Below are 21,535 nucleotides of genomic sequence, written 5' to 3' on the forward strand. Positions count from 1 at the left end.
GTTCAATGTGGCTGGGGAAAAAAAAAAAAAATCCATTAAGTGTTTACTGCTCACTCTCAATGACTACAAACTTGGCTGTAATGCAATCTGGACCCATCCCTCCTCATACTGTAATTAACTGTGGAGGCTCTCATTTAATGTTGAAGGCACCCCCCACCGCCTTGCCACGGCTCTAGAACCCACGTTTTCTCCTATTTGATACCTCTCCAAAAATTCTTCCCTCCCTCTCTCCATCTACTTTCCCTTCTATCAGAGAATAAAGGCTTGCCAAAGGTCAAAAAAGTCAATTTAAAAAATAAATAACAAGTATAAAATAAATATACCTGAGTAGATATATAAAAGAAATAGAGACAAATCTTTCTTATAGAAAAATTCCAAATACTGTGTACATACTTAACCCCAAAAGGATGTGGAACTTAATTCTCCCGTCTTACTATGATAGGCTATACTTAGTATAACCTGATTTGAAAGAATAAGAGTAGATAAAAGGAGAAATAGTAACTGCAATGGTGAATCAGGGCAAACCCTACCTTAACCAAATGACGACTGTTAACATTCCCAGTGAAGTCACAGGGTTATGATGTACCCTCCATAGGAAGTGACGAGAAAGACACTTTTCCTCTGTGGTATTCTCTGCAAAACCCCATAGTCTCAGTCTAATTATGAGAAAAACCAGTCAAATACAGAATGCAGTGGTGGATATTCTAGAGGATACCTGGCTAGTACTAAGATTATCAAAATCATCAAAAATGAGGAAAGAATGAAAAATTGTCATAGAATAGAAGAGAATAGGAAGATATTAGTAGTACAAGATGGTACTCTAGATTATGGAATATCCTAAGGGGAAACATCCTAACATTCAAGTAAAATCTGTAATTAATAGTAATATACCAATGTTGGTTTTGATTTTGAGAAATATACATACATGGTAATATAAGACGCTAATGACTGTAGAAACTTGGTGAGGGTATATGAGAACTGTCTGCACAATCTTTGCAACTTTTCTGTAAATCTAAAGTTATCCAAAATAGTGTTTGTCTAACCTCCCTAACTATAATTGGCTGAAATTATATATTCTCTACCAAATTAACAGACTAAAACATACCTGACCATTGGGCTTAACAATTTCACATTTATTTTCTCAAAGAGTTTTGGCTTTTATTAGACATAATACTGAAAATTTCCATCACGCTTGGGGGTGACTCCCTACTTTGCTATTCCGGTGGCTTCCTTGGGCAAGTTTTTAATTTCCCTGTGCTTTAACCCTCCTTTTTGCGAAACAGAAGATATGCAAGAGTATATACCCTCACAAGATTATAGGGAGAATTAGATAATGCCTGCAAATCTCACACACGAAACTGTCTTTTACACACACACACACACACACACACACACACTCTTTTAGTTAAACCTGTCTACTCAATTTTCCCAGAAACAGAAATACCATTTCCAGGTAAGGAAAGCCATGAGATTATTTCTATTTAAAAAAATATTTAACCCTTATGTCAAAAACAGGGGGCAAAGTGGAGAAATTCCCTACCTTCTTACCAACATCCACAACACCAGCTATGTAAACAAGAGAGCAAGAAGGGGAGATGACATGGTTTCAAAGACCTAATAAAGCTTGGTAATTGTGCCTAGAGATGATCTTGTATTTAGATCTAGTTCTAAACTTGGACATTTATTACCAGATATCATTCAATATTGTTTAGATGAAAGGATTCCAAATAGAAACTTAAGAAAACTTAGCTGTTAAGTGGACAGCTGAGTGCTTTATATAAGGTGACAGTTTAAGAGTAGTTACAGAAGCACACTATGATATGGTATTTTACCACACGGAATGAGGGATGTAATGTTTGGCAAGAAGTGTGCAACTAATTTAGGAGCTCTATTTAAAAAGAAAAAAAAAGATTAAAATTAAAAATTCTGAGGTTGCAGTGATAATGGCTTTGGAATTTAAAATACCAAGCAATCATATATAAAAGGTAGGTAAATATAAAGAGTATAAAAAATTAACACATCAAAGGTAACAAAGAAAACTGTAATTAGTTTAAAAATGAACATTAGATCAGAGTTTAAAAATCTCTAGTTTATTTCTAACAAACACCACTTGATGCTTGACTCACAGGCTTTATTTACATTTGTCTACAGTATCATTTCCTTATGAAATGAACTAGTACAGTTTAGTTAAACCAAATGAAATCATAATCATCAGAATTGTCTGTAAACTACTATTAGCTAAATTATAACCTTGCATTTGCTTAGTACAGCCAAAGTTTTAAATACAGAAAGCACAAGAATAAACCAATGGTAACATGTAGAATCTAGATCATCTGGGTAATTTAGAAGGTAGACTTTCAAAAAGTCTGAGGCACAATTACAAGTGAGTAAAAGTTCTTGTGCAACCTACATAAACGCAGCAAAGAAAATTAAGACATACAAACATGGGAAAGCTCACTGTAAAAATATTATCAAAATATTTCTACATTAGATATTTTGCTTTCATTTTTAGATCAGCTGAAGAGAAAAACATTCATTTTAAAATAAAAACATATATTTTTGTTTGGTCTGTCTACGAAATATCTTAAAATGTCGTAATTTTTTATTTAAATTGCAGCAGACAATGTTACGGAAAAAAAACAAGAAAAAGAAATCAATATCCCATAACAAAAAGCCCCCAAGCACAACTGTTGATTTTCTTTGATATACTTACCTTGCATTGTCACTGGAAATACTGTTAAGAGAAACCTTTTTATTTTTTAAACCAGAAAACAAACTGAAGCTCACGTGACCAGATTTTAATTTTGAGAAATGAACTCCGAAAGCATTTTAAGCCATAACTTACTTCAAATGAATAGGAAAAATAATGATTTTTGCTTACATCATGTAGAGATAAGCATTCACTTGTTATTCAGAAGAAAATTATATGCAGTATGTTTATAGTTAACATCTTGAGGCAAATGTTCACTTAAATTCACAATATCTCCATTGGCCTTTCACCAAAAGAGAAATATACTTTAAAAGCTTACTTCAATTTGCTCATTGACTATGATTTACCTTTTCTACCATATCATATTTGGTAACTAGATTTTGAAGAATATCACACAAAGCTTCTTAAAACATTGGTAAACATTTTGAGATGTCTTTATCAAGCAACCATATCAGTAGAGAAGAGATAAACTCTTATGACTTTCTTTTTTGTCCCAAATTGTGTGTCAAAAAGGAAAATAAATCCCACTTCTCTCCTTGTAGATGTCACAAGATTCTTTCGCATTAAATGTGGAGCAAAAAAGTAAAGCTGGATAAAAGAGACACAATGATTCTAAGGCACCCTTAGCAGAGGGAATTTCAAAGTAAAGACATTTACAGTTGGCTGCTTACAATATAGTTTAACTTTTTTTTGATGAGAATCACTTTGACATCTGTTAACAGCATAAACAGGTTGACTGTCTTTTCCACAAGTATGTTGTTTCCAACTAGTTTCCAGTCTTGCCTCCAAACCCAAAGTTCAGGAAAGCCTAAGTAATCCTGTCTTAGCCAATGGACAGGATGTATTTGAAAATGAGAAAAATGGGTTTAAATTAGGAAGCAAAGTACTTTGTTACAGCTGAAATGGTTTTAAATGAAGCAAATGGTTGTAATAATGAATGACAGAGCATCTATTTTGGGACATTATGGCTTAAAATGCTATTTACTTTTAACTTCACAAATAAACACAGCTGTATTGTTTTGAAAAGCAATGAAAGGCATGCACCTCTACTAGCAGATTTAGCACTTCTGACCAAGTAAGACACCAACTTCTTTAAAAATATGCTTCATGCACTGAACTGGATTTTTTTAAGATGTAAATTTTAATACATTATTTCTTTTTTGAACTTGAACGGGAACCAGAATGGGATGATCCAGAAGATGACCTGTGGCGTCTGTAAGACATAATGGAGAGAGCAGGCATTCAAGTAAGCTAGAGCTAAATTTCAGCATTCATTCTTAAGACTGTGAAAGTATACAAAATTCAGTACCATGATGCTAGCAAAAAAATAAAAAACTGAGATAGGAACTTACACACATAAAATTATATGTTTAGACTTTGGATATGAGCCCAGTTATATAAATACAATTAAAAATTCTCTACAATTTCAAAAGAATCTCATTTCAAAATATAGCCACCTCTCAATTATTTAAGATATTGAAGAAAAGCCTTGCAAAAATGTGTAAAATTACAGAAAATGTACAACAAAAGCATATAAACTTGGTAATGGAAGTGTGACTAAAGCAATCTCTGTGACACGGTGTAGAAAGTGTAAGAAGTCTATTATGTAAAAAGATACAGCAAGGCTTCTGTGTATGAGAAAATATATTCATAAATAAGTTTTGGAAACCTAGGTCACACAAGATGATTGTACAATTTGCTATAGGGTTATATTCATGCAGCTAGTATGAATAAGTCAATATCAACCTGGGTAAAGTAGTGGTGTTCCGTAGGGGTTGGCCCTGGGCTCAGGGTTGTTTAGTGTTTTCACCAATCACCTGGCTTATGGAATAGAGAACATGTTCATTAAGTTTAGATGACAACAAACTAGGGGGATTATATGTGGCTAAGATAAAAATTTGCAGAAGTGGTAAGAAAGCAACAGAATGAATTCCACTCAAAAACAGAGTAATTTTTTAACAAAGAAACAAATGCAGAGAAACAAGACTGTGTGTAATCTTAACATCTAAACTCGAAAATGTGAAGAAGCAAAACTAATCATTCTGTACAAGTAGGAATCATGAGATAATCCTACCACTGAACCCAGCAATCAATAGACTTTACATAATCTTTATTTTCATGAGCTAATAAAATATGAAAAATTTGCAACTACAAATAAAGCCATTAAAATGACTATGTAATTGAGAACAGTGAAAATTAATGAAACTAAGTAATTAGCCTGTTGCAGAAAAGGCTGACAGATGACAGTTGCACTCTTCCAATATTAAAAGTGTCAGTACACATAAAGTAACCTAACATAGGCCTTTCTCAAAAAAGATTTGGACTGCAATATGAAAAATGTATTAGCTACAAGGAGTAATTTCCTTATAGATAAAGGGTATGAAGCATTTGCTGTGGAAATGCATTTACACATATTTAAATGAGGACAGATTCCCAGTGATCTGAAAGTTAATTTTTTATTAGATGCTCTAGAATTCTTGACTATTAGTATGGAAAGAAGCCTAAACATAAAAGTCAACTCATAAATTACTTCGACATATAGCTCCTCAATTGCAATCTCAAAAGACAGAAATAACCGAGAGTTGGCTATAAAAATTATAAATGGAAATAAAAATTTAAACAATAAAATGATCAAAGAATGGTTTGATCTACAATTCTAAACAAACTGATCAAAATACAAAGGATAAACAAAGTAATGTTTTTTTGAAGTTCAAAGTTGAAAAGTAGAAAGTTGGAACACAGGAGATAATAAAAATCTAACCCTTGACTAGGAAAGTTTATCTATTAAACACACTTAAGAACACCCATTCTTATTTCTACAGAAACCCAAACCTTTCGGGTGACCGTGATCTTGTTCGTCTTTTTTTGCGATCACCAGATGAAGAAGATCTAGAACGACTTCTCTTTCTGTTCCTCTCAGGAGAAGATGATGAACTTGAATAAGATCTTTTTCGTGGGGAAGAAGAGCCCCTGTGGGACCTGGAGCTGGATCTTCATTGATTGAGAAACAAATCAAACATTTCATTAAAAGAAGAAATAAGGAAGATTATTTAGTTATCAGATAGCTCCAAAAACAAACAGGATTTATAACAACTATGAAAATTTTATAAGGAAGAATACTTACTGCTTACTCAACAGAAGACTTCTGGATCAACCATGAAAACATTCTACTTAAAACATTATTTTAATTTTTCTCTTTAAAATTTTATCATGTGTAATTAAAACCCTGCTTACTATATCAAAATAGAATTTAAAACTTTTTTTAAGACTTTCCAAAGTATACACAAATATTATAGTATTATAAAATCAGCAGGTAACTGCATTAACAAGACTTTATGTTTAGAAACTACATCCTTACATTTGAGGAGAAAATATGTATCTTATATACCACTTCCCAAGGACAATAAACACAATTCCATGTGGAATTATTCAACTCATTAAACTGTTACGGAAAAATCAGGCATATGGGACAGAAACAAAAGACTAGTAACTGTACTAAATTGCGAAATATTCAAAAATAAATAAAAAGTAACTTTAAAATGATTTATATTTACAATACTTATTTTTATGAAAACCCACTATTTATGAAGTATGAAGTGTTGACATTCACATGCTTCACGTAGAAGTAAATGTGTAAATGTTTAAATACAATTTTTTTTTCTTCACTTGTATATTTTGGTTGAAGGAATTTAGCTCAAACTTCCCAAAAAATTCACCTTTGGGCTTAAAATAAAACCAGAAAGCCCAAAAGGAGAATTCTTTGGAAAGTTACAAGCAATGAAAAAATGGGAAGAATATGAAGGCTGTTCTGTAAACCTTAAATTATAATGGTTCCCAAAGGGAATACCATAACTTAGGGATTTTTACCTATAAAGCACTTAAATAATAATGGTAACAATAAAAAATAATTTGCTCTCTACTTCAGCTTTTTTTTTTTTTTTTTTTTTTAAGACAGGGTCTTGCTCTGTTCCCCAGGCTGTGGTGCAGTAGCATGGCTCACTGCACCCTCAATCTCCAGGGCTCCAGTGATCCTTCCACCTCAGCCTACAGAATACACCACCATGCCTGGTTGGTTGTTTTAATTTTTATTTTTAGTAGACAAGGTCTCACTGTGTTGCCCAGGCTGGTCTCGAACGCCTGGGCTCAAGCAGCCCTCCCACCTTGGCCTCCCAAGGTATTGGGATTACAGGCATGAGCCACCGAGCCTGGCCTTGTTACCTATTTCTTATTGGCTTATAATGCAAGTGTGCACATCATTCTTTTCTCCTTAACATGATTACACTGTGGCAGTCCTTTAATGCTAAATTTGATTCAAAGCAGCAAGTACTTTTACCAAAAGAGCCACGTTGAGACTTCAACGTGAATTTCCACAAATATGGAATTTCATTTTCTTATTTTTATTTTAGATGCTTTTAGTAGGTCATCATAAATTAACTTAAAAACAAAGATAGCATATTTTGACTAAATACAGAAAAATTTCCTGAAAGAGCATCTTTCAAATTATGTTTCCCTCTACAGATGTGAGTACATGCAACCTGAAAGTTTACAACACTGTCTACTACTTAAGACCACATCCTATCTCAACTAACCAACTAGATTTCCTGATTTAGTTTTGAGAGTGTTTTGTGCTCTATAAGTAACACTGTGTGTAAAACTAGAAAGGAAAATGAGAGTACAGTATTCTCTAGGAACTTGATCTGATATAAATGGCAAATTTGTTTCTGAAAATATTGAAACAACTGCTGTGCAAAACAGAACCTGTTTTGAGGCAGGGTTATTTTTCTTCCTTTTAATAATGAAGAAAATTTTTCTTTTTATTTACATATGTAATTTTATTTGAACTACTACTTTTTTTTTTTTTTTGAGACATCGTCTGACTCCTGTCACCCAGGCTGGATTACAGTGATCAAGGTTCACTATAACCTTGTCTCTCAGGCTGGTTTCACATTCCTGGCCTCAAGTGATCCTCCCACTTCAGCCTCCCAAAGTACTGGGATTATAGGCATGAATCACTGTGCCTGGCCATATATAATCTTAATATACGATGTGGCGATAAGACTTGGCTTCATCTTCCTACTTCATCACATCTTAGTGCCAAAATAATAAACACTGCATAATGCAAAATAGACACCTGATTTCAACCATGGGAATGTCTTGGCACACTGCTGGCAATGGAAACATTTCATGGTGAGAAAATTAAGCTGAGGCAAGTGCATTAGTTTTCTAATGCTAAAATAAAATTGACAAGTAGAAGCAAAATAAGGGGGGAAAAAGCAGCAACACCTTCTGCAGCCTTTAAATATTTTTCTCTCTGCTTTACAGAGAGATGCTACCTCATTCACCTTGATTTCGACCCACGAGATCTCGAACGTTCTCTGGAACTGGAACGAGATCTTGACTGCGAACTGGAAGAACTTCTTGAACGGGACCTGGAACAACATGGAAGGATTTTTTTTTCCAGGACCACTTAATTGAGCTTTGTGATATGAACACTGAAAGAAAGATATGTATTAGAGTTCATTTTCATATAAAAAGATAACTATACGAGATATATACTTTCAAAACATAGTATTTTAAATTAGATAAGATTCAGTAACAAAGGTAATTAAAAAAATAACTATCACTTTCCAAGTGATTAAATTACCCTAAAGCCACTCAACTAGACAAATAAAACATCAAGTATTATCACTTTATTACAAAAACAATGAATACTTTGTTTACAAGTAACTAGAAGCTACCCAGAATACATCCAAGAAAACAGAATGCTGCAGTTTATACTTAATTTCTCTAAAATGTCTCCATCATTTTCCTTTATAAATCCCCTTTTTGTTTCTAGTTAGTACAAAGTTTTGAATGTTGGCATGTGTGTATTTCATCCCTACATGTTTCTGTTTACTCAATGCTTAGAGAATTAAAGGGAAAATGTGTAATTCTGTCATTGTTAGGTAATTATATTATTGGAAAATATGACACAAGGGGAGACATGGTTCATACAAATTTTAAAACTCACAAAATTCATTAATCTAATTTACAACTATAATTTGTCTTTTATAATAATAACCTGTAGAAAAAGATCACTATATTTTTACCAAAAAATTACTAGCTATAGCCCCACTTTGTTAAGCTTTCAGGCTTTGTAGTGCTCAATTAACATATATCTAATTGTTATACACTAATAGCTAATATTTTATTCCTAAATATGATTAAAATTCATTGCCCATGCCACCACTTAACTGTGATTAAGGTTCTTCAAGAGGACACTGTTAAATTTAAATCACTGCTTTCACTCACCTACAATTTTATTTTTATTGTTAACTATAAAATCAGAGATTACAAAGTTTACATCAACAAATAAAAAATATTCAAGTACAACAAATGAGTCCTCTATTTAGTTTACTCCTGGACTTCTCAAAATTATGAACATTAAGTCAACAGAACTAACATGGCTGAATTTGCTCCTTTATTCAGAATACTGATATCAAAGCAAACTATTTAAACATTGTATAATAAGCAATGATTTAATGCCTAGAAAATTTCTGTGCTAGCCTTTAACATCTTGAATGAAAATATAGATCTTCCCTTTACTTAATTTCTAAATGTAAGCTATCTCTTTAGATTAATTAAATGTAAGTGTATGTAAAAATTCAATTCAGTTTTTAAGTCTATTGTAGTCAAAAGCATGAGACTAAAATAAATTAAGGAAGTTTCATGCTAAGACTTCACATTTCTAAAAATACTGGACAACAACTGTATGGCACTAAGTTGAAAAATTGTTTTAAAAGTTGACTTGAATTAAATTTTTAAAATAAAAAGGAAAGTTTATCTTGTCAAGAAAAACAAAATTTGTAAATAAAAAAGTTAGATACTGACATTTTGACTGGTGTTACCCTTGACCTGTACCCGTTTACCTGGACCTAGACCTTGAACTTGAGGGGGAGGATGAGCGTGATGAAGATCGTGAATGTGAAGATCGAGACTTTGAGCGACTTCGTCTATTAGATTTCTTTTTATTACTATCTTCTTCTTCACTGGCATCAAGATTATATTTTGAGAGATCAGCATCATCTTCATCCTCATCCTAACAAAAATTCAATTATAATTAGACATTTAGATATTAGTGTTACCTACCAGGAAAGATAAAACAGTTAAGTGTACTGAGCACCTCCATATACATATATCACAGGTATCTCAGCAAATTCATTCGGAATTCTAAAATTCACCTACTAAACTCATCTCAAATAAACACACTTGACAGCTTTGTCTCAGGTATTGCACAGACATAAACCTGGAGGTCATACACACTTTTTCTGTCACACATATGCATCACCCAATAATTTTCAAGTCCACCTCCTTAAAAGTCCTTGAATCCACCATTCTTGGTCTTAGAAACTCTGTTTCTTATTCTCTAGCATATTATAGTAACCTCTTAGCTGGTCTCCTCAAATCTGAAGATCCACTCTGTCTCTCTAATATCTCAATATACTGATAGTCATCACTCTGAAACACAGGCCAGATAAATACATCTCACTTTTTTCTTAAAAACTTTAAAACTGGCTTATTATTTCTTTAGTTGCATTCTAGGACCTCTTATGATCAGGCTCTAAGGTACTCTTAATATGGAATAAAACTTACACTCTGGCCTGACAGAACAAGTATCACCAGACCTGAAGTGTGTGCTGTCCCCCTCATCTCATTCTCCCCTCTGCTCTAATTATACTGGCCTATGTATGATATTTTTGAAGGCTGCTGGCTTATCTCCTATTTAGGGAACCTGTATTTGCTGTTCTCTGCCTAAATATGCTCTCACCTCAGCTCTTATTGCTGGCTCCTTCCTATCAGCTCAAACTTCCTATCAGCTCTAACTTCACCTCCTCAGACATTATCCATCAGCAAAAACCAAAGTTGCTTCTAAACTGTTATCACATCATGTGTCTTCATAAGACTATTGCTATCAAAATTATCTATTTATATCTTTCCTCCTCTAGAACTGAATAAGAGAAAGGTGGTTCTGTTTTGGTCACTACCGTATCTCCAGAACAGTAATGTTCTAAGTACAAATAGTACTTGGCAGAGTGGAAACCCAAAACCTTTGTGAGAACAAATGAAAACACAGAATATATCTTCACCAAGTGTCTGAGGTTGTCAAAAGCATTCATATTATAGTGTAACTCACATAACACAAAAGGGAAATAGGACAAGAAAATTGTTCACCTCATCTAATTTGTATTTAGAAAGATCTTCATCCTCATCCTCTTCTTCTCCCTCTGATTCTTTATCTTCAACTTCCTTTAATATAGATGCAGGACCAACTGCTTTCCCTCTGTATTTCTTCTTTTTACGTCCAAACTAGAGAAAAACAATTTCAAAATACTTGTCAGCTGACAATGCATTAAACTTAATACATTTTCTACAAAATTATTTTTAGATATTTATGATTTCCTGAAAATGATAGTTGCTGAAGACTCAAATTGCACTTACAAAAATAAAATACGTTTAAGTTTTCCTTTGCATTTAAGAATTTTTTCTATGTTTTTCTAATTTATATTCAATCTGAACACCAATATATAGCTTACCTCATCATATTCACCATCAGATTCTTCTCTTTCTATATATTCAACATTTTCTCTTTCATTAAAACCACCACCATATCCTTAAAAAAGAGGGCACAAATTGTTACCCGATGACAATTGATTTAAATAATAAACACAGCATGCCCAAATCTCCAAACAACAACAAAAATCTAATCAACAATAGCTGCCTACCCATCTAACAAATTACTAGTCTTTAAGAAAGCATATTAGAAATCACCACAGAAAATAAATAGAACTTAGTTGGAACGTCACATGGCTATACTTCTAGCTCTTTTCAATTCCAAATTGTCCTACGACTTATTCAATTCATAGAATGTATTGGTGGAAAACATTTCAAACTTCTGCTACAAAGTTTAAAGGACTTTCCTCTATAGTTTATCATAATTCTTCTGGGAAGAATTCTTCTGGGCTCAGTAACAACCAAGCATTAAATTCCACTGTTTACCAGAGGCAAATAGTCTGAAATCTTCTGATACACTAAAATTTTGCTACTTTAAAATGTAGCAGGCCTTATTAGAGCTTGGAAAATTCCTAATTATACAGACAAACACAGTAACACAATAAACGCCATCTTCTGGCCCTGGTTTAATTGGTATAAACACATAGGTAAAAGTCACATAGGTTCTCTGAAGTAGCCAGTACATTTTGAAATTAAATTATTCTATTAAAAAGTAGTTAAGATTAGCAAACCACTGTTCTTTCATGTCATACCCAATGTATACAATTCATTTGGCAGATCTCTGACATAAGCTTAAAGGAGAGACTGGAATTAAAGAAAATGAGCTAGCTTTAGGAAAAGTGAGCTGACATATTCTGAAAAAGTCTCCCGTTGAAAATTAAAGAGGTATATGTTGATCAAGAGTAATACAATCTAACTGGTCACATACTCCAGAGCAGTATCAGGACATACGGCCCGTGATTTTCAGACTTAGGGACTTCATTCATCAGCAAAATATTAAACAGATTTATAATAAAAATATTTTATAAAAATTAGGACTTGTAACTTAAAATTTGCCTATCATGAACATTTAAAAAACATTTTTAAAATTTCACTTTCTGGAAAAAAAAAACCCACACTAATACAACATCTTTTCTTCATTATACTTTGTACTAGTGAAAACTTCAAAATAGTTGGAAGTTAATAAAAATATTTTTAAACATACATGTGATCTAAATGGGAAACAATTTACATAGGAAAAAACTGAAAAAAATGACAAATACGGAAAGCTCAAAAATAAATCATAGTAAGATCAGAAAGTGAACTATAACTCACGTAGTTAATTTTTCGAAAGTATGTAAATAAAATTATTTTAAAAGGCAGCAAAATAGTCTGTTGACAACAAAGACATTAGTAAGGTATGTTGTATGAACCCATACAATATAAATCTAGCTCATAACTCTTTCCCTGTAAATGGAAAATACACTAGCTCCCTATCGTGAAAAAACTGAAGCATATCATTTTCACTGAATACCTGAGATAGTGGAATCAATGGAATGGTATGTATGTTTCCTTCATTCTACTGATTTAAAGCATTTTCGGTAATGCGTATAAATTGGTTTTATTTCCACTCTTGCCACACCTCTCCTAATTACTTCTCCACACACAGAAAGAAGAGTGTTTAATCCATTACTCAGGTAACTCATCTTTCACTTCTTAGCTTAAGCACAGCTTTCCTAAAGAGGACTTCATTAATCTTTGGTGCTGTAAGACTATTTTGCTCACTTAGGTATCCCCAGCACCTTGCACAGTGGCCTATAAATGTTTTCAAGAAATGAATACAGAAAACATAATTCTGGAATCATCTAATGAATTTGAATTTCTTCGGAATGCTTTAGAAAGTAACCAAGAATTTCTGTGTAAGTCTTACAATGAATATATTCTCAAATTTGTCTCACAGTATAATATAAAAGCTGAGCAAGGGACAGGAAAGAAACACAGGTTTAAAATTAATGTTTGGATCAGGATTGTGACAATGGAAAAAAAGCGGGAAAGGGGGATGAATATAACATGTACTTCAAAGGAATAACCAAGGCACTAACAGGAAAATTCTGTGATTCTACACTCTGAACAATTAATTCAACTCCTGAGAACTTATTCTAAGGAAATAATCCAAAAGAATAAAAACCGCAATGTGCTAAGATTGTTTTTATGCCATTATCTTTAATGTTTTTTTTTTTTAATGCTGACCAAAAAAAAAAATAATCCTAAATCCCGAAACAGAAGAAATAAATTACTGAACAATTTGATGGAATTACACAGGATAAGGCAGCAATCTTTCAGAGGTAGTGAATCACATTCTTTTATTCATATCTGTCTCATGCTTACGAAATGCTCCCTGAATCCTGCACTGCTTTATTATAAATAGCGAAAAGAAAGTGGACAGCAACAGAGTAAGTCATTTCACACCTTCAACTGTTACCAGCAAAGACAAATACTTGTAGTAACAGAAGTGAGAAAGGTTCAAAACACCAGAATGACCGAAAAATGACAACGAGTAAAGAAATGTGAGAAGTTACCAATATAAAATTTGCTTACTTCTTTGTTAAACTATAGTTCTTGTGATAATGAAACTATAAAGGAGTCAGGAAATAGGTCAAAAGTTTTTTTAAGTTTTGAAACTGTTAAAAAGATTTTAGACTTTATTCTAAAAGCAATCAAAATGGAGTTTTTAAAAAAGGGTTTTAAATTTGGAAATACAAATATGTAGAAACCAGCTAGGTGGCTATTTTTCCACAAAACATAATAATATCTTTGCCTAAGGTGGTAATGAAAAAGAATTTTTGGGGTATTGGAGATACCAAGAAGGAGCTATCTAGGCTAAGAAGGACATCTAGAATTCCAGCTTATGTAACAAATGTATGGTGAGTGGTACTAATCATGAGAAAGAGATCATTGGAAGAGGGTCAGGTCCCAGGGGTAAAAATCACAAATTCAGTTTGAATATAATGAGTTTGATATTTGCATGGCAATGTTGAATAGGCAGCTGGATATATGGGTCAAAGAAGTCTGAGCTGGAGACATAAACTTGGGTATCAAGGCAAAGTTACTTAAAACTTTGGGCTTAGAAGAAAACATCTAGAAAACAGAGGAAAGAAAGAGGGTCAGGGATGGCTGCGAAGAATCCCAACATCAGTGGCCAAAAGAAGAGAAACCTGCAAAGGAGATAGAATAATCAATCAATCCAATGGGGTGGGGGAGGGGTGCCGGTGTACCTTAGATGAGGGAAGAAAAAAACCAGATCCTTGTCAGAAGGCCTTAACTTACCCAATCAGTGGAAAGGCAAAATCACTTCCTAAGAATAAGGTAGGATTTGAGGATTGAAAATGGTGGTGGGGTGTGGGAGGGGCGGATCGAGGACATTATAATGTTCTCACATATGTGAATATAATTTTTTAAAAAGGGGTGGAGGAGATAAAAGTAGAATTTCTGTTGAAGTCTGGAAGAGCTAGGTGGAAAAGATTCAACAGTGGCCCTCTGATCCCTAGAAACTAAACAGACAATGAAAATGGCCTAAAGTTAGAGAGGCAAAGAAAAGAGGGAAGTAGTTCACCAAGTCTAAGTGTGACAGGGTGACTATATATAGAAGGAATCTTTTGATCATGTGACATATAAGCAGTTGAATGACAAATCAGATTTTAAGTAAACAGATAATGTGGTTGGGCTAATTGGTGATAATGGAAAAACTGTATGCTATTAGGTAAACATTTTCATTTCACCAGTAACAACACACAAAGCCAGTGATCAGCTATTAATTAGGCCAATGATTACCAAACACCAAAACACCTGCAGATTTTGGAAACCCACCACCAAATAACTTCAACAGGTCTGCACTTTGCAATCTGTATTTTAAAAAGTTTTTCAGATGATCCTCACACATAGTTAAGTTGCAGAATTATTGCCAAAGCTTTAGAAGAACACTTTAAATTGTGTGGCTTTGCCCTTTTAAGTCACAGCAGACTATCAAAAGAATTTAAAAATGATATCATTATATCATTACTAATAAACACACAAACCAGTGAAAGGGAGAGGAGGAGAATATTTCTAAAAGTACTCTTATGTCCCTCCTTGTTAGGATAAAGGTCCCTAACACTGTTATTTTATAAATTGTGAAATTGTGAAACAACAGATTTGTATGTGTGTATGGGGAGAAAAAATTCCAGTAAGAAACATTCAGAGCAGAATAAACAGAATCCTCACTTACTGTGGCTCTTACTCGAAGGTGATACAATTATTGTTTCAATATTTAGTGCTTTAAAAAAAATCATTTGGTTAAAATGTGGTTGTATCGTACCTGTTCTTTCTTCTAATTTAGCATACTTTGGAGTATTACACATATTACACTCTGATCTTCTGGCCCAATTCACATTGCTGCAACTTTAGAAGTGAAAAACACCAAATTAGTAGGCTATAATATAGATGGATATCAAATTTTTAGATATTTTAGAATTTTAAAATAAAAACTAGGATGAAACCACTATCAACATGTTTATTAAGTGGTAATGTAAACAAAGAAAATGTACAATGGTCTGAAGAGTAAATGCGGATTCCAACAATGGACTGAACCATTTAAGCAGAGAAGCAAAATTTATATAGTATGAAGAATGCCTTTGTAATTTTGAGAAGTAAATGACAAACTATAACCACAGGTCGAGTATCACTAATTCACAAATTCAAAATCCAAAAATGTTCCAAAATCTAACTTTTTGGGAGAGGACATGACACAATAGAAACGCTCACTGGAGCATTTCAGATTTTCAGATTAGGGATGTTGAACCCACAAACATTTCAGATAACTGATACTGAACCTGTATAGATATTCTGATGCCTTATGAAAAAAAATAACCTTAAATTAAAGGCTCCACTAATTTCTCAGTTTCTGAATATACCTTAAAGAGTATGGTTATACCCTATAAATAATGTTAATTTACTTTTTTGAGGTATCAGTTCAAGCACTGAATTCCAAAGCATACCAAATCCAGTGACCAAATCTGTTGCTGGAAACTTTTCCAATACAAATTTATAATCTAGAGGATCAGAAATTTATTTAAGACTCTAGGGTGGGGAATAGTGGCTCATGCCTCACCTGCAATCCCAGCATTTTGGGAGGCCAAGGCAGGCAGAATGCTTGAGCTCAGGAGTTCGAGCATCCTGGGCAACATGGTAAAACCCTGTCTCTACCAAAAACATAAAAAAATGAGCCAGGCATGGTGGTGTAGGCTTGTGGTCCCAGCTACTAAGGAGGCTGAGGTGAGAAGATTGCTTGAGCCTGGGAGGTAGAGGTTACAGTGAGCTGAGATCGCCCCACTGCACCCCAGCTTGGGTGACTGAGTGGGACCTCGTCTCAAAAACAAAAAACACAAAACAAAAACTACAAACAAACAAAAAGAGAAATTTATTTAATACTTTTTTGGTTTACTCCTCTTTCATACACATAGGATTCATCTGCACAGAGAAAAGATGGAAGTTGGAAAAATCAATAAAGAATTAAATCTAAGCCTGAAAATAAAAATCATTAAGAAACCTACCTATAATTAGACATAATTACTTATGGCACACAACGTATTAATCTAACATTATTTTGTAAATAGGCAAAATGAGTTTCATGGTGTATTTCACACTAACTATACAGTCTAAAAATTGGGGGGATTTTTCAATAATAGGAAGAAGTAGGCCTTAGTACTTTTAAGCACCGCCACCCCCCAGTTGGTTTTTAGCTCACCATAAGCATTTGTTTACTGGTATACATAATCCATCACAGTGACAACTATTATCATTAAAAAATGCAAAGAATAATTTAAAATTTCTTTATACTATACTTAAAGGTGAGACTGAATAACAATACTTTGGATTTAAAAGGTTATCCTGGCTTGTCAATGTGGTTAATAAGAGCTGTAATATAAACAAGTAGTGGCCAGATCTATTATTTTGGAAGAAAGAGCAGACAATAATTTTAAAAACATACGTTTTACATTGCCAGTCATTAGCACTAAATAGGCCTCGGCTCTTTTCTGCAAGTGTCTTTCCTATTTCAGTGCCCCCAGCTTTCATCATCTTGGCCTCAGTTGTTTTCTCTGAAAACAGAAAAATCATGCAATATGAACCTGGAGAAATAAATAAATGATATATATACAGTATAAATAGAATCTTCTTTAAATACTTACCCCGACCACATCGATTACAGCTGGTTCTTCTAGCAAAGTTTACATTTCCACATCTGAAAACAGAATAAAAAGCATTTATAAAAATTTAAATTTGTAAAATTTTACTTTTTAACTTGTCCTCACTACATACCTGGAATTCATAACTTCTAATATATCTTAATCATGTTAATGTCAATACTACCAACAAAAAACTCCTCACAATTTACTGGGGGAAAAACATTAGACTGGAATCACAAATTCAAAATAAGATATCCCAATCTTCCATTTACCAGTTATGTGATTTTGGTTAAGTTACTTAGGATCTCTGCCTCAAGTTCTCACATTAGCAGATATCATTAGTTATAATCCCTTTACAAAGTTAGAAGTGACAGTTAACTCCACTTCAGTAATTACTTACAAGGTACAAGGGAGTTTTAAACCCCAGGGGTGGACCAATGAGGAAAACACTTATAAATCAAGGAGGGCTTCATGGATCTTAATGAAATTATATTTTTACAGGTAGTAGGTAGGATGGTAAGGAATCAAAGATAGGTTGTACTAACTAAAAATACAAAAAGGTTCAATAATTTTAAGAAAACTGAGTTTTACAGGGCAAAACTCAGTTCTCTGAGACTTAGCTGGAAAAAAAATGACACAATCACCAAAACCAATAATCTCAACATATGTAGTACAGTATGACTTTATGTTTATACTCAACAAACTCAAACCTAAAGAATTACTGGTTCACTCACATGACCTTAGAAGTGCACGTGTATATTGGTAAAAGTACGTTAAATGCTCTGAATGACATGTAATGCTTAAATTTTAAAAAGCTGATTTTTAAGGCATTATACTAGAATACAATACAGATGTGAAGTATGGGATGACACTAAAGCGAAACACTCTAAATAATATTTAGGCTAAGTTTTTCCCCTAAAAATATTCCTTTTAACTCCATTAAGCATGGAAAATACACTCTGAAAATTTCTCCTGTATTTACACATATTGTACAAGCAACTTTCTATTCATATATTTGTAAATGAGTTGAAATGCACTCTTCTTGAGAGTCCTACCTCAAATATCTGGGTGTGCTGTCATTAAAGACATTGACAAAAGCACATTATTTTACAGGTAACGACAAAGTCAGAAGTTGTTGTTCTAAATCTTTTGAACGTTTTCAGTAACGTCTTACCACTCAGAGCAATACTATCGATAATACATAACTTTGGTTCTATTCAATATCATTTGTTAGGCTTGAACTACTCCTTCAGGTCATCTTAATATCAAATTACTATCAATAGCTACCCATTAGAATTTGCTACACGTCATTATCTACACACCTTATCCATGTTGTTTCATGTTTTCATAAAAAAGTAATTCTATTCCTTTTTTAGCAGTTAAATAAGTAATAGAATTTTAACTAAACCAAGGTTTGTTCCAAAGTTTTTGCTCTTTACAATCAAAACCTCTTTATTTGTGGCCAGCTTAGGTACAATAAATAAAAGGCTTTTATATGAACATGAGTTGTACATCAAATTATTTTCCATGTTATTTCCGAATAGATACATCTACTTGTGCACCCTTCAAAAAAAATCTGATTAACAATTTAGTAGAGTACATTGGCATGGGCAACAATGTCAAAAAGCAGAGCCACTAACACACGTGCTTCTCTGCTGCAGGCATCTTAAGGGCTGAGTAGGCAAAAACACAGGCCTCTTCCCTCCTTTTCGGCTCTAAGGAGGCGAAATGCCCAATTCTTGTGGAGAAAAGATCCACAAAGAAAATGTCAGAATTTCCCAAATCAAAGAGGTTAGAGTTTGGGGAAAAGAGAAAAACAGTACGGAGGAAAAGTCTGAGTAAAAATACAAAACAAGGTGAACTGTAAGAGGCAAAAGGACGAGTGCGAGGAAGCAGTATTTTCCGTGAACAAGAATAAAGTTCTGCAGGGAAAAGTCACGTGGGGGAGATCTAACACCAAGCCGGCCTGACCGGAGAGATTTCCTATCGCTGAAACCTGGCCGGGGCGGGGGTGGGGCGTGGGGCTAAAAGGTAGGCCATCTCGCACTCTAAAAAGAGAGGCTACCTTGGAGAGGTAATGTCGACGAAACGCTGAAGACATATCTAGAACAAAGACTCCGGAAAGACCTCTCTCGTGAGGAGATTGGGAGCCTCATTCCCGCCCGGGAACTGGCGGTTCGTCGCCTCAACCCGTCTTGAGGCACAGGAAATCATAGAAAAGGAAAATGCCGAACGGACCTCGGAAAGCTTCCACTAATAAACTCCGCCCCAATTCAGGACCCTTCTTGAACTCACTTTTTGTCAGGGCAAATCCAGTCCCCGTCACTGACTCGGAAATTCTTGGTCGACATCTTGAACGCCACCAGCACAGCCACCCGCAGCTATGTCTTCACAGGAGGAAAGCGGGCCGGGGACTTTCGGCAACTCGGGGCTGTCCCCATATTGCCTGACTCGCGCCTACTACTGCGTCAGGGTTTGATAATGAGGGAACTGACCAGGAATTCAGCTTATACGTTGTTGTCCAGACTAAGATGCCTGTGCTACTGTTTCTTAGATGAAAAAGTTAAAATACAAATATCTTTTCTAGACTAAACTAACAGGCGTCATAAGGACAACCCAGATAGGAGGCCTTCGTGGCACTAGAAGCCTCGGAGAGCCCCCTACAGGTGGGAGGACCCAAGAGTAAAGTACTTCCGCTTCCATAGGTGGAGCTGGAAAGGTGGAGGCGGAAGTGACTGATCAATTCAGGGGCCTGGGGTTCCTTTAGGGCAAGAGGCAGCTCGGGCTCTTCAAATTTTTAGGGAAATTATTTTAATAAGGCACAAAAATTATATTATTTCATACACGTGGGATGTCGTTAAGAAACCTATTTTTTATATATACATAAATAGGTGTAACAGATAAGTAAACAACTTATACATGGGAACCAACTGGTAATTTTAAAACTGAGATATTGCCAACATTGTTTAAATTACCAGTGTCTTTTCCTGATACCATCCCATTACTTTCTTCCACAGGTAACACTTTCCCATATTTGGCATTTATTATTTTCTTTTTAAAAATTTAATTTGTGTACACTGTTAGTCCAAACTGCACCATTTTTGTAAGCCCCCTGCCATTTTGCAGACATTTTGCATTTCATTAGTCAAAGTGAAACATCCACGGGGTTTGGGCCGTGAGGAACAGGCTGCCTCTTACATTCTGCTGGGAGAAAGTACCACATTCCACCAGAAAAAGGGCTAGAGCTTCCTCATCCTGGGAATACCTTATCAACATTTTCCCAGGAAGCAGGCCATGGTACCCCAGACCACTCCCACCTAGGCCTATAAATTACCCCAGCCTGTAAGGCGCTAGGGGCACTGGCATTAAGCTGATCTCCAACCTCTGTAGGTCTTATGCTGGATATAAATTCTGTATTTGCTGTTAAGCAGCCCTCTCTTTCTTTAACCCTCGACTTCCGTTCAAAACCTAACATACATGTATGTTTAATTTGATGAGCTATATAAGTATAGTTGATTATGTACTCTTTTTTTGTTCATGCAACATTATGCCTCTAAATTAATCCTAGGTAGTTGCATGTAGAAGTATATAGGTGTAGTTCTTTTATTTTCACTGATGTATACTGATACTATTCCATTTTGCGACAGTTTATTCCTTCTGTTTCTCAGGCTTGGTATTACAAACAACACCAGTATGAGCATTCTTATGCATAGATTCTGGTATACAAATGCAATAAGTTTTTTTTTTTTTTCTTTTCTTTCTTTCTTTCTTTCTTTCTTTATTTATTTTTTTATTATACTTTAAGTTCTAGGGTACATGTGCATGACGTTTATATCATATATAACTCCCCAATGCAATCCCTCCCTCCGACCCCCTCCCCATGATAGGCCCCAGTGTGTGATGTTCCCCTTCCCGAGTCCAAGTGATCTCATTGTTCAGTTCCCACCTATGAGTGAGAACATGCGGTGTTTGGTTTTCTCTTCTTGTGATAGTTTGCTAAGAATGATGGATTCCAGCTGCATCCATGTCCCTACAAAGGACGCAAACTCATCCTTTTTTATGGCTGCATAGTATT

The 21,535-nt window shown here is 34.4% G+C and overlaps 1 protein-coding gene across 4 annotated transcripts; it reads right to left on the reverse strand.

Moving 5' to 3' along the window:
• Nucleotides 1-2,068: 2,068 nt before the first annotated feature.
• On the reverse strand, nucleotides 2,069-20,107 carry ZRANB2 (zinc finger RANBP2-type containing 2). 4 transcript variants are annotated; one of them, XM_033225293.1, is made up of 11 exons: nucleotides 19,756-20,107; nucleotides 17,464-17,516; nucleotides 17,265-17,373; nucleotides 15,594-15,676; nucleotides 11,284-11,360; nucleotides 10,922-11,056; nucleotides 9,619-9,788; nucleotides 8,053-8,139; nucleotides 5,543-5,701; nucleotides 4,457-4,531; nucleotides 2,069-3,923 (listed from the first exon to the last, which is right to left on the reverse strand). In XM_033225293.1, the coding sequence occupies exons 1-10, from the start codon at nucleotides 19,809-19,811 to the stop codon at nucleotides 4,498-4,500; spliced, it is 963 nt and encodes a 320-aa protein (XP_033081184.1). In that variant the 5' UTR covers nucleotides 19,812-20,107; the 3' UTR covers nucleotides 2,069-3,923; nucleotides 4,457-4,497. The 4 variants fall into 4 exon arrangements, with proteins under 4 accessions (XP_033081184.1, XP_033081182.1, XP_033081183.1 ...); XM_033225291.1 differs by lacking the exon at nucleotides 4,457-4,531; XM_033225292.1 differs by having other exon boundaries at nucleotides 2,069-4,531.
• Between the last annotated feature and the right edge of the window lie 1,428 nt (nucleotides 20,108-21,535).

This window comes from Trachypithecus francoisi, unplaced genomic scaffold, assembly GCF_009764315.1.
Source record: "Trachypithecus francoisi isolate TF-2019V2 unplaced genomic scaffold, Tfra_2.0 Lachesis_group12, whole genome shotgun sequence".
Taxonomy (NCBI): domain Eukaryota; kingdom Metazoa; phylum Chordata; class Mammalia; order Primates; family Cercopithecidae; genus Trachypithecus; species Trachypithecus francoisi.

What these genes read in the sequence shown, in the direction of transcription:
- ZRANB2 (XM_033225291.1), bottom strand. Translation starts at nt 19,811, where the DNA reads ATGTCGACCAAGAATTTCCGAGTCAGTGACGGGGACTGGATTTGCCCT. An exon ending in TGGATTTGCCCTGACAAAAA is followed by an intron (nt 17,517 to 19,755) that starts GTGAGTTCAAGA and finishes TTCTGTTTTCAG; the next exon opens with ATGTGGAAATGTAAACTTTG. An exon ending in AGTTCAAGGTCTAGGTCCAG is followed by an intron (nt 8,140 to 9,618) that starts GTAAACGGGTAC and finishes ATGTTGTTCCAG; the next exon opens with GTCCCGTTCAAGAAGTTCTT.